The sequence below is a fragment of the Cydia amplana genome, chromosome 6 (genome assembly GCF_948474715.1).
Source record: "Cydia amplana chromosome 6, ilCydAmpl1.1, whole genome shotgun sequence".
Classification (NCBI taxonomy): domain Eukaryota; kingdom Metazoa; phylum Arthropoda; class Insecta; order Lepidoptera; family Tortricidae; genus Cydia; species Cydia amplana.
The window spans coordinates 2,810,484-2,838,025 of NC_086074.1; the positions used below are offsets into that span (position 1 = coordinate 2,810,484).

At 39.3% G+C, this 27,542-nt stretch overlaps 2 protein-coding genes across 2 annotated transcripts in view; one reads left to right on the forward strand and one right to left on the reverse strand.

Moving 5' to 3' along the window:
• Positions 1 to 18,751, forward strand: part of LOC134648712 (peroxisomal acyl-coenzyme A oxidase 3) — a 33,036-nt gene extending 14,285 nt beyond the window's left edge. The window contains exons 6-14 of the mRNA XM_063503221.1: positions 2,624 to 2,798; positions 3,501 to 3,643; positions 4,899 to 5,032; positions 6,061 to 6,183; positions 7,211 to 7,330; positions 12,514 to 12,745; positions 16,820 to 17,081; positions 17,850 to 18,027; positions 18,634 to 18,751. Coding sequence (XP_063359291.1) covers positions 2,624 to 2,798; positions 3,501 to 3,643; positions 4,899 to 5,032; positions 6,061 to 6,183; positions 7,211 to 7,330; positions 12,514 to 12,745; positions 16,820 to 17,081; positions 17,850 to 18,027; positions 18,634 to 18,732 — 1,466 coding nt within the window. The 3' untranslated portion in view covers positions 18,733 to 18,751. The remainder of the gene's footprint in view (positions 1 to 2,623; positions 2,799 to 3,500; positions 3,644 to 4,898; positions 5,033 to 6,060; positions 6,184 to 7,210; positions 7,331 to 12,513; positions 12,746 to 16,819; positions 17,082 to 17,849; positions 18,028 to 18,633) is intronic.
• LOC134649071 (uncharacterized) lies at positions 7,799 to 11,908 on the reverse strand. Its single transcript, XM_063503786.1, has 3 exons — positions 10,897 to 11,908; positions 8,825 to 8,961; positions 7,799 to 8,155 (listed from the first exon to the last, which is right to left on the reverse strand). Exons 1-3 carry the CDS (start codon positions 11,906 to 11,908, stop codon positions 7,799 to 7,801), a joined length of 1,506 nt encoding a protein of 501 aa, XP_063359856.1.
• Positions 18,752 to 27,542: the final 8,791 nt, after the last annotated feature.

Consider the following 27,542-nt stretch of genomic DNA (forward strand, 5'->3'; position numbering starts at 1 on the left):
TTTTGACGGAACCCTTTTGGAAAGCGAAATACTTGATGGAACCCTACAATAAAACAATAGTTTTTAGAAGTGTATTTTTTTATTAAATAACCATAATTCTAAATTCTTGCGGAGCCCCTGCAGGGGTGTCGCGGAACTCTAGGGTTCCGCGGAACACACTTTGAATATGGCTGATCTAGACAATTGTAAAAAGCTTACATAACATAACTCTTAAGTAGCAATTACTATACAAGTTATTGCGTTGTTTTAGCAAAACGAATAAAAGGGAAGAATAGAACAATTGATAAATGGCTATCTGATTCCTCTGCTATACGGTTGCACAATGGCATTATTACTTTTTTACACATCATTATCATTATCAATAAATAATAATAAAAAACATAATTTTCCTCGCGATGTCCCGGCATTTTACTCACGGCTCCTAGGAGCCTGGGGTCCGCTTGACAACAAATCCAAAGAATTGGCCACGCGACTGCGACTGCCATCTGACCTTCCAACCCAGAGGGCAAACTAGGCCTTATCGGGATTAGTCCGGTTTCCTCACGATGTTTTCCTTCACTGAAAAGCGAATGGTAAATATCAAGTAATGTTTCGTACAGTCTGCAGCAGAAGTTGCTAAGCGGGCGAGGTGCTCAAAATTACTTTGACTCGCTCTTATTCTCTTAGCAATAAAGTCGTCAAGATCATTTTTAACACCTCGCCCGCTTACAAACTATTGCTGCTGAATGTACATAAGTTCCGAAAGACTCATTGGTACGAGCTGGGGTTTGAACCCGCGACCTTCGGATTGAAAGTCGCACGCTCTTACCGCTAGGCCACCAGCGCCTATTACTTTTATACACATATAAGCGAATATACATATGTATATGAATATTTGTTGCAGCGAATAACCAGCCCTGAAGTACTTGTACCTGTACTTGCGGCCAGAAGTTTTAAACCAAGTATTCATTTATAGTCTGTCAAGCAGGATATGTTAGTAGCAATGTAAAGCAAACTAAAGTATGGTATCCCTAGGAAACGAACCAAAAGCAGCAATGTACATTGAACAACGATGAAATGTAAACAAAACAGTTCCACAGATAAGATAAATGGCACGCGCTTTTCGAACAATTCAAACGTAGTGTTACAAACCCGCGATTTTTCCAATTTGCCGCCTTTTTCTACTGACAAGATTTGCTTGACCAAGTATATTTTATAAGATGTGTAGAGTTTAAGTGTCAGTTGCACCATCCGCACTTGACATACTGATCAACGTCAGCCGCGGCGGTTTACTAAAAATTCACCAAGAAATACCTAAAGAACAAAAATAACCGTTCTAGGAAAATGATATTCCCCATACAAAAATATGTGTAGTTTTCGAAATTATTCCATTTGCAATATTAGAAACTTTTTGACGGCGCATCAGTAGTCAAAATATGAATAAACGTTCTATTTTTATGAGAGCCTTTAAATTATATTGTATTCTAATTAGTTAGGTACGCTAAATACTTCATTGTAAGTTTTTATAGCGTCACAAAACACTTAATTGTAGGTTTCTATAGGATCATATCGTAAAAAAACCCATTACTTTACAAGTTTTATGCGTTTAATGTCATCGGTAGGTATAACTACATATATTTTACTATAAACCTTTGACACTGTCAACTTGTAAATCTCACGTTTTGAGGTCATAAGATCAGATGTTGGCACTTGTGAAGATATAAAAATAAAGTTATTTGTGTTATATGTTATTTATTGTGTGTGTATTGGTTTTTATCGGTATGTATTTTACTAGTCCCGAGGCTTCGTCTGTCTATGATTTCCGTGCTGTCCTGTTTCCCAGGACTAGTATCTGTATATCGATATAAATTAAATTACGTATGGTAATAGTTTAAGTCCTAGGATTAAGTCCTAGGACTTAAACTATTACACATAGTGTTGTGAATAACGCTCATTTCGAGGCTTAAAGACTCGAACCCTTAAGACTCTCGAAGCTTAACGCCTCAAAGGCGGCAAAGACGATTTTTTACATCCATACGCGTAAACTAAATAAATACAATTCTCCAATATAGTCGAGTCTTCAAGACTTACGAGTCTTGAGGGCTCGAGTCCTTAAGCCTAAAAATAAGCGTTATTCACAACACTGATTACACATGTCTGGTTAACCTTATAAATCCCTGCGCATTTGATAAGTACATTTTAGTTTTGAACTCTTAGGGCCACTTGCACCTTCCCACTAACCCGGGGTTAAGTGGTTAAACCTTTAACCCAGTGTCAAATTGTAGAGTCAGCAGCAATAGTTGCTAAGCGGGTGTTCAAAATGATCTTGACGCGACTTGATTGTTAAGAGAATAGGAGCGCGTCAAGGTAATAAGCCTAATGAAAGCCTTTGTTTTATCCTGTTTTGTAAAATACTGTGTCTTTTTCTTTAAGAAATAAATATATCTAATCTAATCTAATTTTGATCACCTCGCCCGCTTAGCAACTTCTGCTGCTGTCAGTACTGGTAACCATGGTAACTCCAGCTTAAACCTAATTAAACCTGAAGTTACCATGTAGTAAAAGTTCCAAATACAAAAGTGCAAAAATTGCCATGAGTTATACGAGGTTAATATACTAAATTAATTTATCATATTTCTTACAGGTCGAACGTGTACACACTCGCTAGTTTTCGCTCAACTAATCACACCAGATGGAACAAGTCACGGTCTACACGGTTTCATGGTACCGATCAGAGACCCGGAAACGTTGGAAACGTATCCAGGTCTCATTGTGGGCGATATGGGGGAGAAGATTGGAGTGAACGGGATTGATAATGGGTATGATACTTTTCTGCTTACTATACTGTCACGGTCTACATGGTTTCGTGGTCCATCAGAGACCCGAAAACGTTGGAGATTTATCCAGGTCTCATTGTGGGCGATATGGGGGAGAAGATTGGAGTAAATGAGATTGATAATGGGTATGATCCTCTCCTGCTTACTATACTGTCACTGTCTACATGGTTTTATGGTCCATCAGAGACCCGGAAACGTTGGAGATTTATCCAGGTCTCATTGTGGGCGATATGGGCGAAAAGATTGGAGTAAATGGGATTGATAATGGGTATGATCCTTTCCTGCTTACTATACTGTCACTATCTACATGTTTTATGGTCCATCAGAGACCCGGAAACGTTGGAGACGTATCCAGGTCTCATTGTGGGCGATATGGGCGAGAAGATTGGAGTGAATGGGATTGATAACGGGTATGATCCTTTCCTGCTTACTATACTGTCACGTTCTACGTGGTTTCATGGTCCATCAGAGACCTGGAAACGTTGGAGACGTATCCAGGTCTCATTGTAGGCGATATGGGGGAGAAGATTGGAATCAACGACATTAAAAATGTCTTCCACCTACTGTCAGTTTACTGAATCTTACTCTGGAGTTTCCAATGAAAATTATCTCAGACTAGAAGTTGACTCCCGGTCTAATAATATTGGACATATCAATACTCACCCCTATTCCTTTTGCCCCAAGGTTCATGATGTTCAACCAGTACCGGATACCGCGCGAGAACCTCCTCAACCGAACTGCTGACGTCACAGAAGAAGGGGTGTATGAGAGCTCCTTCTCCGAACCTTCCAGAATACTTGGGGCTGCCCTTGAGAATTTGTCTGCAGGTAATTCTTTCAATTCTAACCCTATTCTAATTGCCTTAAGGTTCATGGTTCCTGTATGAACCGAACGGCTGACGTCACCGAAGAAGCGCTTAATGTCAGAAATACAATATTAATTAATATGTTTTGGACGTGTAAAGTGGACTTTGATTATTAAGATAAATAACTTATTTTTTTATTTGTAAGATTATTTTAAGTTTTATAATATATGTAGTTTAGTTTTATTGTTTAGTTTATCTTTTTATGTCTCAATAATAAAGATAAATAGAAAGCCCTGACCACCGGTAGCTTGGGCTTTGCCCCGCTGCTGGGGGCACCCTAGGTTAGGTTTTTTATAATGTGTTTATATGTATTTTTTATTGTTTTGTAATTGTTTTTATATTTTACTTTTATAATAATATTATAAATAACCTAACATAAAAGGAAAAATAAATAAAGAGAAGATAAATATCTAATCAAATGACTTCCTTCGATCTTCAGACAACCTTTTGTTTATTAGCGGAATTGTCCGCCATTTTCTTATCGTACGTGCAATCAGCTGATTGCTTTGTTCGATTAAAGATAAAATGTACTACACCATACTGATACTGATATCTTGGAAAATAACCATTGTGGTGATAGTAGTGACTATGGTACGCCATAGTACGAATATTACGATAGTGAGTCATAAAATCAATATACTGCGTTGGATTAGAATATGTCTATGGGTAACTTTTTTTAAATTTCCTTATTAATTAATTCCTACCTTAATAATAGTATTTTTCTAACCTCCTAAGACTAAATGTACATATTCGTGCAATCTAATTTGAACCTTTCATGAACCAAATAAAGTAGAATTTCTTTTGTTTCATTGCTTTTTAAAACAAACGAAACTCGTTCTAATTTACTTATAGAATAAGGTTCATATTAAATATTTGAAAGCTTTATATTGCATGCTCGCTTTCAAGCAAAATAAAATGGAACTCAACAATAAACCTTAACACCATTTCTTACAGTATTTTCGCAAATAAAAATCTTTGATTTGATTGATTGATCACCATTAAAATATATATTCCAAGTGCAATATTTCTCTTTACCCGAAAATTGTCTGAAAGAGATCGCTTTTTGGCAATAACCCCGCCTGTTACCTACCAAATTTTTAGTGTTCCGTACAAAACTTTGTTCACGTAACACTTATTTTTTTGTGTAATTTTTTTGATATTTACGTTTAAAATTTTGCTGCAGAGAATAATACTTACTTTATTTGTCGTTGTTTCAGGTCGCATAGGTATAATGCAAGAGAGCTGCAACTCCATATCGTCCTGCGTGTCGATAGCGGTGCGGTACGCGGCGACCCGCGCTCAGTTCGGCACCGCGGCGCGCGAGATACCGCTGCTAGAGTACGAGTTGCATGTTAGTGTACTTTTATATAAAAAAAGATCAAACATAGTCTGACAAACCAATTTTGTCAGTAAAAAGGCTAATTTGACAAATGGAGATGCGAAGGTTCGATATCCCATGCAAAATTTGAGTTTCACGAATTTTTCTACTGAAAAGAAGTTGATTTTTAACTGTATCATAATATCCTGGTCACGGCACCGTAATGTAATCTTATCTCGAACCTTTTGTGTAATTTCTTTTGTAGTGTGATATCAACAGATAAAATCGTCTACAGACTATTATTGTTCACAGTTCACATAATTTTAGCTACATACATAGACTAGTATATAACAACTTCTATATACACACATATAATTACGCCTATTTCCCGGAGGGGTAGACAGAAACCACGCATTTCCACTTGCTACGATCATGATCAGCGCTTTTTGTCCCTCTATTTTATTTACATATATTTGTATATCATATTATTCTTTGTTTTTACTTTATAATAACAAAATAAAACATAATATTTTAGTAAATTAAATAAATATTAACAGTGATATTCAGAGTATATCTTAAAAAAAGTATTACAGTCGATTATCAGCTTTAGAAAAAAGTGTCATATAAAATGAACACAATAGTAGACTTTGAATACCACAACGAATTTGGGCTTAGAGGTAGCTAGTAGATAATTAGCCAGACCACAGAACATTATTAAAGAGGTTAGAATGGCTATCGCGCGCAGTTAGTATCGGAACCGGTGTCGCCACTCATTCCTCTCCACATTTACTAACATTCGCGCAACGGTAGTAAAAACTTGTGTGTCTGGTGAATGGATACGCCTCCTTTAGACAGATTTGATGCCTGGCTTTTTAATCTGAAGGTTATTGTGGCGCAAAAAGGCATGTTTACTTCGTTTTCGGTCAGCGCGGGCGAGTAGCATGCGAGCGTTTGATCAAAACCGGCGGCGACACGTACCCTGCTCGCATCGCCATTCTAACTTGTTCTGTGAGCCAGACTGTATAAACAATATAATATAATCTATATCTCTCTGTCTACAGCAATGGCGGCTGTTCGGTTACGTGGCGGCGGCCGTAGTCTTCAAGGTGTACATCGAGAGTTTCACCAGGGTATATCTGAAAATCGTCGAGGCCTCGAATTCTGGACAGAAAGTTGATAATTTGGTGAGTAAATTTGTCAAAAAAATGTTTTTATAGAGATTATATGTACTTTGCTGTCGCAAAAATGTTAAAAACAGAGCTTAATGTTAGGTGAACTTTTCGGGTTGGACTAGTGGGGTGAAAATGGTTTACCTGATATTGACTTGACGATAATACCATACAATCAATACTACCATGTAGAAAACGCAGAAATGTATTTTATGTCATTTCCGTTCCAGTCTGTCCCGACAAATGTCGAGGTTTAGGGTTTACAAGATGTCTCATACCATACCTTTGTCGCTTACCATAAGGACGAGATTTGCTTATATCTTTATACGAATGACCTGTGAAAGTGTTCTTATGGTAATCGACGAAGTGGGACTTTTTGCTTGGAAATGACACAAATATATGACGAGCAAATTTGTCTTATTTAAAGAGGTATTCCACTTACCCAGTGTCTTAGTTAGCCAGGTATAAATAAATTTCTGTCTCATTTACAGAGGGTTCCATTAATAGAGGTGAGAATAGAGGTTATTTCAGTTATAGAGGTTGTAAATAAGGTATTTTTAAATGTTATATGAGACATGAAGACTTTAAGACACAATTTGGTTAATGCGGAATTCGTGGGTAGACTAAGAATGAGTAAAATAACGAAAATTGATCTACAGAGGTCATATATTGACAATTGACATTATAATTTATAATATAATCTCTGTCAAAGAGGTAAAATACACCCTCTGTCTCAATTATAGAGGTAATTATGACCACAAAATCGAAACTAATCCTAGGGGCCCGTTTCTCAAAAGCTTGTAACTTGTAATACAAGTGGAAGTCCCTTTCTAACAACAGCTGTGAAAAAGTGACATCCGCTTGTATTACAGGTTACAAGCTTTTGAGAAACGGGCCCCAGGTATAGAGGTTTGTTTTGTCCCACTAACAGAAATAATTCAGTGCTAAAGTGTCGAGACAGCACAATCATCTCAGCTATAGGGGTTTCCCACTTAACCAAGTTTCTTTATATTTATTTTATTTTTCTTTATTCCCCTTCCAGAGCGAATCGGTGTCAGAAATTCACGCCATGGTGTCCAGTAGTAAACCTATGACAACTTGGACTGTGCTGAGAGCGGCTCAACAGTGCCGCGAGGCATGCGGTGGCCATGGATTTATGAAGGTAAAAAAAAAATATTCAAGGAAAAATTCAAAACTTCACGAATTAAAGAAAAAAAAAACGAATAAAAGGGAGAAATGTAAAAATTCTTAGGGCCTGCGGCGGCTTTTGAATTTTTCCTTGAATAAAAAAAAATATTCAAGGAAAAATTCAAAACTTCACGAATTAAAGAAAAAAAAAACGAATAAAAGGGAGAAATGTAAAAATTCTCAGGGCCTGCGGCGGTAGCACGGTCGCATTTTAATCGCTTGTCACCATGCCTGTCACGTTCTAACAAGTATGTAAGTGCGAAAATACACAGTGATATATATGGAACCGGGGCGATAGCAAGTAAAACGACCGTTTGCATTGACGTCTGATTTATTACTAACTCGGTAGGTAGATCACAAAACTAGCATACAGAACATCCCTCCAACATTAATTTGGGAACCTGTTAAACAAACAAACACACTAATTAACAGGTGCTTAAACTTAAAAATACTTCTTAAAATCTACGTTGACCCTGGGACGCAAGCGTTGTTGGGCGGACGGCAAATCCTCATTATGATCAGCCGTGTTATCAGAACCGGCGGCTGCCTGCGGCAGAGGTGGAGCCTCCGCTGGCGGCACATGAGGCATTTCTCGTTCACCCTCTGTGTCAGCGTCCTCACAGTCATTCCACTCCTCCCTGCCCTCTGCGGGTTCATTATTCTCACTTAACTCAATTTCTGGAAGCTCTCTGCTCGGTTCAGGTTCAATGGTAGCCGAAGGTGGAGCAGGTGGGGGTGAAATTGATTGTGACCGTGACATAACGGTTTCACTTATTAAATCGGGTTCTGTTTCCTGACGCTTAAACATTTGGTCAACATGACGAATACATTCGGTATTATAATCAGCTACAAATACGTTATACATTCTGCGGCCTATTGAATTTAGCACTTTTCCTTTTACCCAACTTTCTTTTCTATCAATATACCATCTAACCCATACTAAATCGCCGGTGCAAAATTCCCGACTAATATTAGAGGCTTCCTGCAACAAAAATGTTGGGTCACTATCTTTTGGCAGTAATAAGTCTAATCGTGTCCTTAATTCGCGACCAAACATTAATTTTGCAGGTGTCGCCCCAGTAGAAGTATGTACAGTATTTCGGTATGTAAACAAATATTCTCGTAAAGAGTCATGTACAGTTTGTATTGGCAAATTTTCTTTTAATATCGATTTTAGGATATTTTTACAAATTTTTACACTTATTTCCGCCTGGCCGTTACTACACGGGTGATAGATAGGTGACGTCATGTGTTTAATACCATTACTGGAACAAAATTCTCTAAATTCCGCGGAAGCAATTTTTACGTCATTGTCAGATACAAGCAAGTTAGGGATGCCAAAACATGAAAATATTTGCTTTAACTTGCCAATTAACGCCTTAGTTGCCGTTCCATTTTCCATATGACAACACTCTATCCATTTACTGTACGCATCTACCAGTATCAAATACGTTCGAGAACCGATTACCATATAGTCGATGTGAACGCGTTGGAAGGGTGCGCCCGGGCGCGGCCACGACGCTGGCGGCGCTCGCGCCGGCGCGGCGCGCATAACGGCGCACGTCGCGCACGAGCCGGCCCTCTGCTCAATATCGTTATCTATACCTGGCCACCACATCCTACTTCGTGCATTACTTTTCATCTTTACAATTCCCAGATGGGAACTGTGCAATTCATCTAATACGCGTACCCTGAGTGCTGCGGGAACTACGACCTTGTGGCCCCGCAATAAGCACCCATTTTCATACTGTAAATCTGCCTTATTACGAAAATAAGGAAGTATCGATGTACATATGATTTTCCTAGGCCACCCCCGTTGCATGTACTTAATAACGGTTTGTAATACATTATCAGTTTCGGTCGCTTGCTGAATGTCTTTATGTAAAACAGCCGGTGAACATGAATTCAAAAACTTTAATGAAGAATAGGTATCATGCTCATGGTCACTTTTGCAACAAGTATCCGCTAATGGTGCGCGGGAAAAATAATCGGCCACTACATTGTTATCGCCCGACGTGTACTGCACATTGTAATTGTAAGCGGATAAAATTATTGCGTACCTTTGCAACCGCAGCGCTGTCGTCATTGAAATTCCCGTTTTATTATTAAATATAGATATCAACGGCTTGTGGTCAGTTTTCAAAATAAATGGATCGCTTCGACCGTACAAATACTGATGAAATTTTTTTACTCCAAATATTATAGCCGTCGCTTCTTTGTGAAGTTGACTATAATTTTTTTCACTAGCCGAAAGTGACCTTGACGCGAAAGCGAGCGGCCGCTCGACTCCGGTGACGTCACGTTGACTAAGTACCGCTCCCAAGCCTGAGGGTCCCGCATCTACCCCCAAAACGAGTTGTGCTGTGGGGTCAAAATGGGCCAGGACTCTTTCCGAAGCCAACTCACGTTTTACGCGTTGCGCAGCCTCTCGCTGACGCACGCCCCACTCCCACTGAGCCTTCGCTCCGAGCAGATCGTATAAGGGCCGCAACAAACTAGACGCATTAGGGATGAAATTCCTATAATAATTAATCATCCCTACCAAACGCCTAACCTCTGCAACATTGGTAGGATCAGGCGAGTCCAATATGGCCTTGACTTTAGCGAAACTACTTTGCAAACCACTTTTACTAATTGAGTAGCCGAGATAAGTTACAGAATTTTGGAAAAACTCGCACTTTTCCTTTTGCAATCTAAGCCCTGCTTCATTTAACCTATGCAATACTTTTTGTAACCGATCCAGATGTGTTATTTTATTGGGCCCGGTAATACAGATGTCGTCGAGCCAACAACTTACTCCATCGATACCTGAAAGTAACATCTCCATAGACTTTTGAAATATAGCAGGCGCATTGGCCAATCCATACACAAGACGAGTATATTTATACAAACCTTTCTGTGTATTGATGGTCGTGAGCTCTTGTGACTCGTCACTTAGTACAAATTGATTATACGCGTTTTTTAGATCTATTTTGCTATAATGCTCCCCTCCTCCTAGTTTTGCAAATACTTCCTCTATTTTCGGTAGGGGATACTTATCGATAATCAGGTCTTTGTTAAGAGTCACCGAGAAATCGCCAGCAATCCTAACTTTTCCGTTTTCTTTCAATACCGGTACGATAGGGGTGGCATATTGTGAATAGCTAACCGGTACCAAAATACCTAAACTGACCAATCTGTCCAACTCACGTTCAACTTGCCCTTTTAATGCAAATGGAACTGCGCGAGGCTTAAAAAATTTCGGAACACTGTTAGGCTTTAATTGTAAATGTACTTTTAATTTATTAAACGTTCCTAACTCGTCTTGCCACAACTCAGGATATTGTTCCAATAATGTAGCCACATCGCCGTCAGCTGATAAGTTTTTATTGTTTACATTTTGCGTTAATGTCAAGTTAAATGCGGACATAAAATCCCTTCCTAATAGGGGCGGGCCTCCGTTTTTGACTACAAAAACCCTTAATTCCTTTTTCTGCCCATTATAGGTCAAGTGACATAAAAAAAATCCCAGAGGTTGAATTTTATGTCCGTCATACAAACACATCCTAATATCACTATCTAACAATTTATACTCGGAAAACATGTGATTATATAACTCTTCTGACATAACACAGGTAGCAGACCCGCAATCAAGTTCCATTTGTAATTGTTTATTTCCAATTAATACATTTAATTCTATCGGCTTAGTAATTACATACCTTAAGTTAAACATTTGACATTCCTCACAGTCATCTACCTCGCTGCGATTCAACGACGACGATTCGCCAACGGAAACGTTATGCACTCGCGCACTTTCACCACAAACTTTCTTTAAGTGACCCTTTTTGCCGCACTTTTGACACTTGTACGATTTATAACGACAATTGATCTCCGTATGATTTTTCATTCCGCAAACCGCACACTGCTCGGGCGTCGAACGTGGATCCCGCTGACCGCTGCCGCTCGCGCGACCGCGCGCGCCTCTCGCGCCACCGCGATATCCACCCTCCGTTTGCGCTCGAAAAACTGGCTCCTCCTTAATTGTAGTTAATTTCGCTTCTCGGGCACTCTCCGTCTGTTCTGCCAACTCTAAAGCCTTGGCAAAGGTTAATGATGATGGCTTTTGCTCGAATAGTTTATCGCGCACGGAACCTGAGCCCAGACCGAGCACGAAACGATCCCTGAGGTTCGTCTCCAGGGCAGTACCAAAATCGCAATAACTTGCCAGACCTCTTAGTCTTGCCGCCCATTCGCTCAGCGTTTCGCCTGCACTCTTCATCGCTCCGAAAAATTTCGCCTTATCCGCAAAAGTACACTGCTTTTGTTTGAAATGTTCGTCGAGTAATAAAACCAGCGCGTCATACGTTAAGGAATCTATTTCCTTCGGATAAGCTAAATTGCGCACTAACCGATAACTTTCATCCGACAAATGTGTAATCGTTATAGCACTTTTTTTATCTGCTTCCGATATACTGTTCACTAGAAAAAACTTCGTTAACCGGCTCTTGAATATCGCCCACTCGGTAGTCTTATGATCGAAGATAGGCAAATTTCCTAAATACGACTGCGACATGATTTAAACGCGCGAATTATCCTCGTTAGCCAGATGATATATATGGAACCGGGGCGATAGCAAGTAAAACGACCGTTTGCATTGACGTCTGATTTATTACTAACTCGGTAGGTAGATCACAAAACTAGCATACAGAACAGACAGGCGATAAAAATGGAACCATGCTGCGCGCGCTGGCTTTCGGCTGAGTTGGTTAGAGCGACCGGGCCAGTGTTTCGAAGGGTCGTGAGTTCGATCGAATCTTCCATTTAGAATGATATATATATTTTTAAATTTCATTTATAAATACAAATAATCGAGATGAAACTTTCGTGAGACATATTTTATTCCGACCCTAGATTCCGAACCTAGTCACCTAGGCCTAGCTTCGAATCCCAATTAAGTAGTGCGACTACTTAAAAAGCATGAATCAAAAAAATTATAAAATAATTTGATTTGTTCCCAAAGTTGTGCATTATAATAAATAAATATTATAGGACATTCTTACACAGATTGACTAAGTCCCACGGTAAGCTCAAGAAGGCTTGTGTTGCCCACAACAACTTAGACAACGATATATATAATATACAAATACATAGATATTTTTATGCTTGTTTTATTTTCAGCGAGCGAACCTAGGTGAAATCCGCAGCAACCACGAAGCAACAGTAACTTACGAGGGAGACAACAGCGTGCTATCCCAGCAGGCGGGCAACTGGCTGCTCCGGCAGTACGAGTGCAGTAAAACGCAGTCCGTCGACTCCCCGCTAGGAACCGTCACATTCCTCAACCATAGTCAGGAGATTATGGAGCGCCGCTTCACTTGTACACACACTTCGCAACTGAAGGATAAAGAATGTAAGTTACTATACACATTTATGACAGAGAATGTAAGTTACTTTACACATTTATGACAGATAAAGTAAGTTACTTTACACATTTATGACAGAAGTACTGTATCGGAACAAAATCGGGATCGAACGGCGACTGTATCACGTCAAGTCAGTGTTTAAAGGATCACTTTTATCACTCATTCAACACTCACTCACACTTACTACTCACTCACTCTATTTGTTTTGCCATCTGTTTCACTGCTTTACCAGATTGATAATTGATCTAGCTTATCTCCTAAACTGAGCCTTTTTATATACTTAATTATACAAATCATGTACACAAGTACCTAGAGATATAAATTATTTGCACTTCGGAGAATTCTTTGGACATTTTTTTTTTGTTTTACGTATATCGTGCAAGTTCATTAGCTAACAGGTAAGTTTTTATTCAAAATCACTAATAGACCTACCTAGTACCTAGAGAGGCACATTATGAAAGTACAAGTCTTCTCTAACGGTAAGTACCTATAGAAGTTGGTAGTAACGTAGGACAACAGCGTGCTATCCCAGCAGGCGGGCAACTGGCTGCTCCGGCAGTACGAGTGCAGTAAAACGCAGTCCGTCGACTCCCCGCTAGGAACCGTCACATTCCTGAACCATAGTCAGGAGATTATGGAGCGCCGCTTCACTTGTACACACACTTCGCAACTGAAGGATAAAGAATGTAAGTTACTTTACACATTTATGACAGATAAAATAAGTTACTTTACACATTTATGACAGATAAAGTAAGTTACTTTACACATTTATGACAAAAGTACTGTATCGGAACAAAAACTTTACACATTTATGACAGAAGAACTGTATCGGAACAAAATCGGGATCGAACAGCGACTGTATCACGTCAAGTCAGTGTTTAAAGTATCACTTTATCACTCATTCAACTCAACCCATTCAACACACACTCACACTTACTACTCACTCGTTCAATTTGTTTTGCACTTCTCCTCCTATTAATCTAGCTTGTCTCCTAAACTGAGCCCTTTTATATACTTAATCGTACAACTCTTGTATTTAAGTATTAAGTACCTAGAGAGGTACATTATGAAAGTACAAGTCTTCTCTAACGGTAAGTACCTATAGAAGTTAGTAGTAACGTAGGACAACAGCGTGCTATCCCAGCAGGCGGGCAACTGGCTGCTCCGGCAGTACGAGTGCAGTAAAACGCAGTCGGTCGACTCCCCGCTAGGAACCGTCACATTCCTCAACCATAGTCAGGAGATTATGGAGCTCCGCTTCACTTGTACACACACTTCGCAACTGAAGGATAAAGAATGTAAGTTACTTTACACATTTATGAAAGATAATGTAAGTTACTTTACATATTTATGACTAGAAGTACTGTATCGGAACAAGAACTTTACACATTTATGACAGAAGAACTGTATCGGAACAAAATCGGGATCGAACGGCGACTGTATCGCGTCAACTCATTCAATTCAACCCAATCAACACTCATTCACTCAATTTGTTTTGCCATCTGTTTCACTGCTTTACCTCCTATTAATCTAGCTTCTCTCCCAAACTGAGCCTTTTTATATACTTAATTATACAAATCGTGTAGATAAGTACCTAGAAAGGTACATTATGAAAGTACAAGTCTTCTCTAACGGTAAGTACCTATAGAAGTTGGTAGTAACGTAGGACAACAGCGTGCTATCCCAGCAGGCGGGCAACTGGCTGCTTCGGCAGTACGAGTGCAGTAAAACGCAGTCCGTCGACTCCCCGCTAGGAACCGTCACATTCCTGAACCATAGTCAGGAGATTATGGAGCGCCGCTTCACTTGTACACACACTTCGCAACTGAAGGATAAAGAATGTAAGTTACTTTACACATTTATGAAAGATAATGTAAGTTACTTTACACATTCATGACAGATAAAGTAAGTTACTTTACACATTTATGACAGAAGTACTGTATCGGAACAAAATCGGGATCGAACAGCGACTGTATCACGTCAAGTCAGTGTTTAAAGTATCACTTTATCACTCATTCAACTCAACCCATTCAACACTCACTCACACTTACTACTCACTCACTCAATTTGTTTTGCACTTCTTCACCTCCTATTAATCTAGCTTGTCTCCTAAACTGAGCCCTTTTATATACTTAATCGTACAACTCTTGTATATAAGTACTTAGAGAGGTACATTATGAAAGTACAAGTCTTCTCTAACGGTAAGTACCTATAGAAGTTAGTAGTAACGTAGGACAACAGCGTGCTATCCCAGCAGGCGGGCAACTGGCTGCTCCGGCAGTACGAGTGCAGTAAAACGCAGTCGGTCGACTCCCCGCTAGGAACCGTCACATTCCTCAACCATAGTCAGGAGATTATGGAGCGCCGCTTCACTTGTACACACACTTCGCAACTGAAGGATAAAGAATGTAAGTTACTTTACACATTTATGACAGATAAAGTAAGTTACTTTACACATTTACGACAGATAATGTAAGTTACTTTACACATTTATGACAGAAATACTGTATCGGAACAAAATCGGGATCGAACGGCGACTATCACGTAATGTCAGTGTTTAAAGGATCACTTTATCACTCATTCAACTCTCACTCAGACTTACTACTCACTCACTCAATTTGTTTTCCACTCCTTTACCTCCTATTAGTGCCAGTTGCACCATCCGCACTTGACAGACTGATCAACGTCAGCGTTACTATGAAACTCTCCATACAATACAATTTAGCGAACTCTTTAACGAAGACAAACAGTATGGTGCAACCGACCTATAATCTAGCTTCTCTCCTAAACTGAGCCTTTTTATATACTTAATTATACAAATCGTGTAGATAAGTACCTAGAAAGGTACATTATGAAAGTACAAGTCTTCTCTAACGGTAAGTACCTATAGAAGTTGGTAGTAACGTAGGACACCAGCGTACTATCCCAGCAGGCCGGCAACTGTCTGCTCCGGATGAGCTTTCTGTATTATGACGAAGCCAGCGCTGTGGATCTGAACATAGAGAAATATAAGTACTTAAAGAAAGAGTGGTAACTCCATACAACAGTTTTCTTACAAAAACGCGAGTTATTTCGTAGTCGACATCTAACGTCAAGTAGTGGAACTATCAGTGCCGCTACTTGACACCAGATATCACAAGTGTCGCTACTGACGACAAAAGTTGGTACTAAAACATTTTACAACTAATATTATAAGTAGAAGAAGTTTAAAATAGACTTCCGGTGTATCCGGTTATAAAATTAGCTGAAAATTGTTGAGCATTAAAGTTTTTCTTTGCCGCGACATCTATTGTCAAATAGCAGTACTGATAATGTCCGCTACTTGACGCTAGATGTCGACTACGAAATAACTCGCGTTTTGGTAAGAAAACTGATGTATGGAGTTACCACTCTTTCCTTACATATTTCTCTATGGATTTGAAGGTACCTATGCTGTTATTATAAAAAAAAGCGGCCAAGTGCGAGTCGGACTCGCCCATGAAGGGTTCCGTATTTAGGCGATTTATGACGTATAAAAAAAAAACTACTTACTAGATCTCGTTCAAACCAATTTTCGGTAGAAGTTTACATGGTAATGTACATCATATATTTTTTTTAGTTTTATCATTCTCTTATTTTAGAAGTTACAGGGGGGGGGGGACACACATTTTACCACTTTGGAAGTGTCTCTCGCGCAAACTATTCAATTTAGAAAAAAATGATATTAGAAACCTCAATATCATTTTTGAAGACCTATCCATAGATACCCCACACGTATGGGTTTGATGAAAAAAAAAATGTTTGAGTTTCAGTTCGAAGTATGGGGAACCCCAAAAAATTATTGTTTTTTTTCTATTTCTGTGTGAAAATCTTAATGCGGTTCACAGAATACATCTACTTACCAAGTTTCAACAGTATAGTTCTTATAGTTTCGGAGAAAAGTGGCTGTGACATACGGACGGACAGACAGACGGACAGACAGACAGACATGACGAATCTATAAGGGTTCCGTTTTTTGCCATTTGGCTACGGAACCCTAAAAACGCATTAAATTATTGTAATTTTTTTTTCTTATGTTACAGTCATACTATCAACCTACCAATGGCTGATCTGCTGGCTCCTAAAAGAAACCCACGAAAAGTACGAATCTCTCCTCGCGAGCGGTCTCACAAAGTTCCAAGCCAAAGCCAAATGCCAAGTGTACAAGTGGCAGACCTTGACGGAAGTATATGCCGAGTATTTGGCTCTTCTGTTCTGTTGGGAGGCTATTGGGAAGAAAGAGAAGGAGCTACAGCCGATTTTGGAGAGGCTGTTTTTGTTGTACGGTCTATGGTCACTGGATAGGTGAGTATTATAACTTATTTTTTGGTTTTAACTCTTTGACCGCCAAAGCAGTACTTGGTAAAAAAAAAGCACAAATTTGTATATACGTAAGTATGTATGTGCCATCGGAATGTCTCTCAAATTCCAAAATTTTACATAGGCATGGCCATTTCGGAACTTCTCATGTTTTTATTGAGGACGAAAACTTTTTACATTGGGACACCAAATTTTCTTCTAACCTTCTTTGAATCTTGTAAAAATTTCCAGACTTGTAGTTTATTGAAAAAATCTTTAACTTGGATAATAATGTTACCAAAGTAACTAAAACCAGTGGATCTATGAGCTGTAGTCCTCAAGGAACCCACATGGCTCTGCCAGTTTGAAAAAATCCAAAATTTAATTATTGAATCTGTTCACAATTTTTTTTTTGAGAATCGGGTGAAAAATGCGACCTGCATTGGCTGCATTTTTGCCTAAGCTGAAACGGAGTCCTTCGATTCACGCGGTCAATAAGCAGACGATTGTTGTCTGATGATATGATAATAATAATAATATAATATAATATAGCCTTTTATTTCTACATTTTTTTTTTACATTTCAATGTTTATATATGTATGTTTTATTTTATGTGGATCCCTTATGGGTGAAGGCCTCCTCCATATCCTTCCAGCGTTTCCTGTCCCTTCCTAGTAACATCCAATTTTCCCCTGCCATTTTCCGTATGTCGACATACGGATGATATGATATGTGTCTATAATTTTACCATCCTGTTTTTTTTTATTTCCCCAGGCATTTAGTAGAACTGTACCAAGGCGGGTTCGCGTCCGGTCCCTCGCTGGCGTCTCTAGTCCGGAGCGGCGTGTCCGAGCTGTGCGGCGCGCTGCAACCCGACGTGGTGGGCGTGGTCGACGCGCTCGCTCCCACGGACTTCGTGCTCAACTCCGTGCTGGCCAAGAGCGACGGCAAGGTAACACACCAGACACCATTAGGGCTCATTTAGTAGAACTGTACCAAGGCGGGTTCGCGTCCGGTCCCTCGCTGGCGTCTCTAGTCCGGAGCGGCGTGTCCGAGCTGTGCGGCGCGCTGCAGCCCGACGTGGTGGGCGTGGTCGACGCGCTCGCTCCCACGGACTTGGTGCTCAACTCCGTGCTGGCCAAGAGCGACGGCAAGGTACGGTACCACGCACCCGACACCATGTTTTTAAGAGCCTCACTGGCTGCTGCACAAATGGAGCGCGTTGCGCGCGCTCCAATGGTGGGCGTCCAGTGCACCCTTGCTAAAAAGAGTCGAGCGAAGCCCGACGTACACTCGCCCAGTGCGCGTCCGCATACAATAAATGTCGGGCGAAGTCGGACCTACAAGGTGCGCTGCGCGCGCTCCAATGCCGAGCGCCGCGGGCGCCCTTATACTAAAATAGTTTCGGCGTCCTCGCACAACAAGTTACAAAGACGGTTGTGCCAAATATAATCCTTTTAGGTCAGGTCAAATAATACAAATTCCCCTAAAAAAATATCCATTTATTTCTAATCCACACTTATTTTTCTTGATATTTATAACAATAATTTTGTTACAGCTTTACCAAAACCTCCAAAAGGAGTTGTTCCACACACCGGGCGGCATGGAGCGGGCGACGTGGTGGCGGGACGTCGTACCCACGCAATCTAAGCTGTAAGCGTACTTAGCATACTATATAGGAGTACGGTTATACCGAATTAAGGTATAGTTCCAATTCTGGATTCAAATAGCGGCAAGCTGCGACGTATTTTAATTTTTTTTGTTGATATGTGACCAGAATACATTGTACTCAAATCATATCCAAGTATTTATTTAGATCTTCGATGTGATAAATTATTTATTCGCGTCGATAAGCGACAAATATGTATGGTATTAGTAAAATCTAATTTTTACATATCCTCCTAAGGCCCGATACAAACGAAACATCCAAAGTTTGCCACTGAAATTTGAACCTAAAATGTAGGAAATAGAGTTGATTTTGCTTTGTTACAAGTTAGAAGTACAGGTAGGACCTCGTGCCTTAGGAGGATATACTTCTGTATCATATGAATATTTGCTTCTATATAAAACAGTGACCTGTCCAGGGGCCCCTTTCTCGAACGTATTAGTCTATATTATTAGTGTGTTGTCATGGCAACCCATACGATTTGACAGTTCGTGGACTAATAATATTAGTCTAACATCGAGAAATTGGCCCCAGTACTAGATTATTAATATCAACTTTAAAGCTAAATAAATGTCAATTGCATTTTTTTCACGCCAAAAAACAATTACGAGGATTCGTATAAGTCAATTTTATTGTATTTTTATTGTGTTTAATATTGCATATATTTTTATTGGTAATTGCATTTTTTTTGGATACATGAATGTATTAATTAATTGCATGCAATTTATTTGACATTTTATTATATTAGTTTAATGTTAGTATGGGATAATATAATGTGAGATATGTTTAGGGCTAGCATAAGTAATAGCAAAGATAATTTACTGCAATTTAGTATAGAGGCGTAAATTTTGTAGTCACAGTAAATTTACTGACACAGGATTAAAACTTTTAGAACGCCATTTAACTATGATCCTTGTTCTTTCACTGATATGCGTTAAAATTGTTAAACATCAAACGGTGTCGCCATCTACACGAGTATAGGCCAAAGGTATGGCGCTAACTATTCGAGCATAAATTCTTCTTAATTTCGGAGGCACGTTTTATCTTTGGTAATAGTGATATTTTGTCGCCAAACTTTTTATTATTTTATAAAGCAAAAGAAATATAGCCTGCCAAGCCATTTCCGTCAGTAGAAAAAAGCGGTAAATTTTAAAAATGTGGGCGCGAAGGGTTATCGTCCCATAGAGAATTTTAATTTCGCGCCTCATTCTACTGACAAAGTTTTTTGACAGACTATATGCGATCACGTGACTCTGGCACTTATGCTAGTCCTAAACTAAATGTATTTTAAAAGTTAGGTAATAATATTATTTCTATTTTGTAATTCCATAATATGATGATTAAAATAACGGTGTCCAGATAACGTTATTAAAATGAAATAACTGTTTACATTATTTACAAATGGTATATGGCTAATCAAGTATTTTGCGAATATGGTAAAGTCGCCATCAGATATATACCGGAGCGGCCGAGGTGCTCAAAAATATCTGAACACGCCTCTATTGTGATGCATTAGTATGTGTTCAGATATTTAAGCACCTCGGCCGCTCCGATATATCTGATGCCAACTGTACCACGGGACATTGATTTCATATGTGTCCGCGGCCGGCAAAGCGTCCCACTTATCGCTTGTCATAAGGACGATTTGACATGTTATTCGTATAAAGATCAAGCAAATCTCGTCCTTATGGTAAGCGATAAAGTGGGCACCTTTGACTAGACTTCGACATATTTTAGAATGTTCGGATGTTTTATCCTTCGAGTAACACCGGCTTCCGACACGTCGGAAGGGAGGAGCCCAAGCGATATCGTACCGTACAAATCATTCTGTAATTTTTGCGGGGGGAACGTGCACACAGTCGCACTTCTCACTCACAATCCAATCTGTAATGACGACACAAATACATAAAAAACCGGCCAAGTGCGAGTCGGACTCGCGCACGGAGGGTTCCGCACCATCAACAAAAAATAGAGCAAAAAAATCGTGTTTGTTGTATGGGAGCCCCCCTTAAATATTTATTTTATTTTTAGTATTTGTTGTTATAGCGGCAACAGAGATACATCATTTGTGAAAATGTCAACTGTCTAGCTATCGCGGTACATGAGATACAGCCTGGTGACAGACGGACGGACGGACAGCGAAGTCTTAGTAATAGGGTCCCGTTTTTTACCCTCTGGGTACGGAACCCTAAAAATGACACACGTCAAAGACAAATGCACACATCGATCTCTTTTTGTGTACAACTGTGTTAGTGTGTGTGTGCATGCCCAGTTGGGCATGTGCTTCGGCAGAGGGGAAATAGTGCGAATGCCAACTCCCGGTGTTACTCGAAGTTTATACCGGTTATTTTGCCAATGTGGTACAAGGAAAACAGAGTATTTTGCATAACGGGTATAGTATATAATCGGGTATTCTGCTATATAAGTGTTGGCTATGCGATGATCCCGCTCGGCGTGGCAAATAAGAAAACGTGCTTGGCCTCATGCATAACTATAGAGACCTATGTTTATTGGAGCGAAATAGAAATGTCAAGCTTAAGTTTCTAATTTACGCCACAAGATGGCGACGCTTCTTAGTTTTGCGTTCTGGTGAGTAAGGTTGCCAGAGCTCAACGAGGGTGCGGAGTGTTAGGGTCGGCAACGCGCATGTAACACCTCTGGAGGTTCAGGCGTCCATGGGCTACGGAGACTGCTTACCATCAGGCGGGCCGTATGATTGTTTGCCACCGACGTAGTATGATAAAAGATGGCAGAACCTACAACGCGCACGGATATTTTACAAATGTCATAACCAATGTCATTTAGCCGCCAAGCGAGCGCCTCTGTTGTGCATATAGCCAATACTCGTAATCTGTTTTTAGTTTACATATAATTTTTATTTGATTTGTCAATCTGAATAAAATGAATTTGAAATTATATGTTAATTATATTGTTTTGATATACATATGTGGTATGTACAAATATGTTATTTTACATGGGATAGCATTAAATTGTTACTTACCTGAATTAGTATTAACTTATTAAGTGTTTTTATTTTAATAGGTTAATGTGTGGCTAAAAGATTAATCTAAAACTAAATTTAGAGGTACCTATACTGGTAGCTACTATAGAAGTTGTATGTTGTATCAACGGCTAAAAATCATTTGGGGCATTATCTATGAAAAGGGACCTTATTGTCGATGGCGCTTACGCCGCACAGCGTCGCGCGGCGTTGTATTTATATCGGAACGTATCGTTAATAATGGCGTAAGCGCCATTGACAATAAGGTCCCTTTTCATAGATAACGTCACATTTGCAGTCAACTGCCTACACTTTAAACCGCCGTATTACTTTAAGATCCACTAGCTAGCAAATCAATTTATTTATTTTGTACAATTATTTAATTATTTTAATATTACAGTTTAACTTTTCAATGTTATTTAATACAACTATACTCGTTTTTTTAGCATTAGAAAGAACTTGAAAGAAAGTAAGCGATTTTGACATGTCTTTTAATTGAAAAACACTTTTTAAAAATCAATAACTATTACTTATGAGAAGACTATAAAAGATCGTATTAGATTCATAATTGTTACATATTTGCCGTAACTTATTTTTAAAATGTGTTTTTCAATTAAAAGACACATCAAGATTGTTTACCTTATTTCTAATGCTAAAAAAACGAACTATAGTTCATGATAAATTTAGGTACATTTTAACAAACTTGCAGTATGCTGTTTTTTTATGGATTTAGTTTGTCAAAACACAAAAGCTGTCACTCAACCGCCACGTCACCGAAGTGTCAAAACTGAAGTTGAACTTTATGCATATGTACGTAGGTCTATATTGCTCTGTGGTCGAAGACGGATAGTTCCGTCTTCGACGTTGTACCTACGGTGCGGATATATCCGTCGTTGGCGTCAAAAAGGTTAAGGTGAATGTTGGAAAGACCGTCTACAAGCCCTTTCGTCGATTCTAACTCTTGTGTTTTTGCAGTAATCTGCAATAATATGTTACTCTTCGAAGGCCGCAAAAATATGTGACACGATCTTATGGCTCTACAAATAAAATCGTGTCAGATATTTTTGCCGCCTTCGTTGTATACCATATTGCAGGTGACTACACATACTACACTTACAGCAGGGGCCCGTTTCTCAAAAGCTTGTAACTTGTAATAAAAGCGGATGTCACTTTGACAGCTTTTGTTAGAAAGGGTCTTCCACTTGTACTTATTACGAGTTACAAGCTTTTGATAAACAGGGCACAGGTCGTTATTAGAGCTGGGGGCCGATTTTTGAAATTCGACCGCTCGATTTCGCGTATTTCGTTCAGTAATATCTCCACTACTAGTCATGTAAATTCTACTTATAGAATTGAAAACGAGTGGTCAATACCACTAGATTCCCAATTTCTATCACTCGTATTTCAAAAATCAGCATTTCGCCGTTTTCCACCGATTTTCAGGTGACGAAATCGAGTGATCGAAATTCAAAAATCGGCCCCCTGGAGTGAAGATTTTCCTTTCCGACTGTGTCTAAGCGACGCATTCGAATACGAGAGTTTTGGCTCTAAGACGGTCTACCCAACCAAAAATGTTATAAGCTTGTCTTCCCCGCATTCATTTTAACTCATTTACTGCTTAAGTTACGCTTTTAGAGCCAAGTGGGCTTAGTTTTTCCCGGTATGTAGCAAATTTTTTCCTATAGGCGTAACGACAAAATGTCGAGACTATAGTTCGTTTTTTTTTGCATTAGAAAAAGACTTCGCGATCTTGACGTGTCTTTTAATTGAAAAACGCTTTAAAAAAATCAGTAATTAATTACTTATGAAAGCAAAAGAATGTAAATAATCTTATATGATTCGTAATTGTTACATATTTGCCGTGACTTATTTTTCAGAGTGTTTTTCAATAAAAAGATACGTCAAGATTGTTTACCTTTTTTCTAATGCTAAAAAAAACTATAGCGTTGAATGGGTTATTTGACTTTGCATTTGAGTTTACTGTCAATACTTGGTTTTACTTAGCTGTGTAAATTAATAGGTAAATATATTGTCTAGATTTTTATTAGCAGTGCTATATTATATTGGTGTCTAATAATAGTAATAATTGTGATAGATTTTCCAACATAAAATAATTTTGGATATTCAAATACATCTTCGGAAATAGGGTGGTTTGATAACGGGTTAACTTACCATAATATTATTATATCTAATATCAATTTGCTGTAATCATTTTAATATAGTTAACACTTAACAGTATCAAAGAGACACTTCAAATAAAATAAAAAATATTGGTATAAAATATTACAAATGCATTGCGATTCGATAGTATTTTTATATATTTTCAATGGTGAATACTACCTAAGGTAAAACGTATTTCATTATGTATCTGACGTATATCTTGAAATTATTAGAAAGTAATGTATATGTCGGAGGCAGATCGTAAAATCGGCCATATCGAGATATTCCTAGGCATACCATGAAACGCCGCCATTTCATGATCTGACTAGCGACTACCAGCCATATCGTTCAAACATCAACGTTTAACGATTTGCCTAGCCACGTTTAGGCATATCAAATAAGTAGGGTGTGATATTCCTAGGCATATCATGAAACGCCGGCATTTCATGATCTGCCTAGCGCGACCATCAGCCAAATCGTGCAAACTCAAGGGGTGATATTCCTAGGCAGATCATGAAACGCCGGCATTTCATGATCTGCCTAGCGACGACCAGCCATATCGTGCATGAAACGCCGGCATTTCATGATCTGCCTAGCGACGACCAGCCATATCGTGCAAACCTCAAGGGGTGATATTCCTAGGCAGATCATGAAACGCCGGCATTTCATGATCTGCCTAGCGACGACCAGCCATATCGTGCAAACCTCAGGGGGTGATATTCCTAGGCAGATCATGAAACGCCGGCATTTCATGATCTGCCTAGCGCAACCACCAGCCATATCGTGCAAACCTCAATGGGTGATATTCCTAGGCAGATCATGAAACGCCGGCATTTCATGATCTGCCTAGCGACGACCAGCCATATCGTGCAAACCTCAGGGGGTGATATTCCTAGGCAGATCATGAAACGCCGGCATTTCATGATCTGCCTAGCGCGACCACCAGCCATATCGTGCAAACCTCAATGGGTGATATTCCTAGGCAGATCATGAAACGCCGGCATTTCATGATCTGCCTAGCGACGGCCAGCCATATCGTGCAAACCTCAAGGGGTGATATTCCTAGGCAGATCATGAAACGCCGGCATTTCATGATCTGCCTAGCGACGGCCAGCCATATCGTGCAAACCTCAAGGGGTGATATTCCTAGGCAGATCATGAAACGCCGGCATTTCATGATCTGCCTAGCGCGACCACCAGCCATATTGTGCAAACCTTTATGGGTGATATTCCTAGGCAGATCATGAAACGCCGGCATTTCATGATCTGCCTAGCGACCACCAGCCATATCGTGCAAACCTCAAGGAGTGATATTCCTAGGCAGATCATGAAACGCCGGCATTTCATGATCTGCCTAGCGACCACCAGCCATATCGAGCAAACCTCAAGGCTCAAAAGGAACGTAAACTTGTATTAAAAGGTACGATCTGGCAACACTGGTCACTCGGACGCAGCGCCATATAGAATGCAGCGCCACCAGTGGCAAAAAATGCAATTATTTTACGATGCGATCGGTATGAATGAAGCTAGGAATTCGACGAATACATTGCTCCCATCGATCTGCCGAATCTTTTATAAGACAGATCGTGATATGCCTGAGTTAATTTTAGTCAGATCATGAAATGGCGGCGTTTCATGATATGCCTAGGAATATCTCATCAATTATTTTATGATGCGCCCGGTATGAAGCTAGGAATATCAACGAATACATTGGTCTGACCGATCTGCCGCCTCTTTTATTAGGCAGATCGTGATACGCCTGGGTTAATCTTAGTCAGATCATGAAATGGCGGCGTTTCATGATATGCCTAGGAATATCTCGATATGCCCGATTTTACGATTTGCCGCCGACATATATATACTGTGCTTCTGAGGTATTCTAGAATAAATATTTAAACAATCTATGTTTCGAGCTTATAAATGAAAACTTAAATAGTCCATAATATATGTAGTATTTTTACTGTCCAACGACCAATCTGGGATCTTTATAGTATGATCAGGGATCATTATGATATGATCAGGAAATTCAGGAATTATTAATGAATGAATGAACGAATGAAATCTTTTATTTCAGACAACTAGTGGCCCATACATAAATACCTAAAAAACTAGCATACATATTATAAAAATATAACTAAACACTAAAAAAAACACATTATGATTGCGACGCATTACGGAACCCCGCAGTGAGTTAATTTCATTATGCTATGATCACGGATCATTAATATCATTATGCTATGATCAGGGATCATTATGATATGATCAGGGATCGTTATGGTATGATCAGGGGGCCTAGCCAAGATGACAATCGATAATAGAAAAAGCCAATCGAAACTTAAAATGTATGGAAATAGTCACGTGACTTTTCGCAGCATCTGTCATTCCTATACATTTCTTCTTTTCGTTTAGCATTTGTCGATGTAAGATTGTCAACCAGGATATGCTTATAATGAAATTTTATTCCAGTTTCGTCGAATTGGACTTTAGATACCTTTTATGCCTTCTTTCATATATACCTTAAGGTAAGGTAATAAAACTTTGTACATATGTATATCGGGTGTGCCTAAAACCAACGCCAATCTTGCAGCCCATCGGCTGTTCTATAACTCTTGGCGTTGGTTTTAGGCACACCCTGTATATAAGGGCGGCGCCAAATGTTTCGATAAGTGTCCCTATTCTAAATTAATTTAAGTAAACGTTAACAGGGTAGTCAGAAACACCCTGTATGTATTAATACTATTAATAGTTATATTGTTCAATGGAATGTTATTACGATTATGGATGTTGTCGACTGTTAAACGTTTTTACCTTATAGTATAAAAAAATGGACAACCAGAGTTACCGCATAATGTACGGAGCCGTACAGCGCCATCTATCGTCGAATTCGAAATCGGTCGGTCATAAACTACACATTTAATACAATCGATGAAAATTTTAGCAAAATCTTCTAAGCGGTCTCTCTAGTTGAATTTTTCTTAAGGTTTTTCCCTGAAATAATTACCTATCCTTTTTGTGTTTTTTGAGATTTCTAAGAGTTTTACTGGAATTTCTTTTTAATTGTAAACAATTTTAGCGTAGGACTACGCAAAGGTGCGTTTCGTGGCCGAGCTGTTATATTATATTTTATATTTCTTTATTATTTGTGATTTCGTCATGTAACAAAGTCATTCCTTCACTGTCGATAATTTAACTATGTCTCCTCAGAAGTGCCTTCCTCTAATGTATTGTATTATCATTTATAAATAAACGTCTTCTATGAACATGTTTCTTTATTCTAGGGCGTCGCTAGCGTGGGTGGGTGCACGGAGCGGGCGCACGCACGCGGGTGTCATTGTAGGTAAAATCTGTCGCACGCGTCCGCGCCAGTTAGCGTTGCTCATACCAGGGATGTTGCGGATGCAGATTTTTTGACATCCCCGGATGCGGATATTTAAAAACTCACATCCGCGGATGCGGATGTCCAGATTAGGCACTTAGAAAACGTCAAATAATACATTTTTAGTATTTTTTTATTAAAAAAAAAAGACACGTTTAGTATTTTAGCAAGAATATAGGTGCGTTATATTTAATAAACAGTAACTTCACCGACTTTTCTGGATCTAGACGATTTCGTTATAGGTAATGACGAAATTACCTAGCA

Bases quoted from the DNA above. Each gene is read 5' to 3' on its own strand.
- LOC134649071 (XM_063503786.1), bottom strand. From the start codon at position 11,908: ATGTCGCAGTCGTATTTAGGAAATTTGCCTATCTTCGATCATAAGACT. The intron at 8,962-10,896 runs GTTTGTATGACG...TGTGGTGGCCAG, and splicing joins AGATAGTGATATTAGGATGT to GTATAGATAACGATATTGAG. The intron at 8,156-8,824 runs GTAATCGGTTCT...CAAATGTTTAAG, and splicing joins GCGTTCACATCGACTATATG to CGTCAGGAAACAGAACCCGA.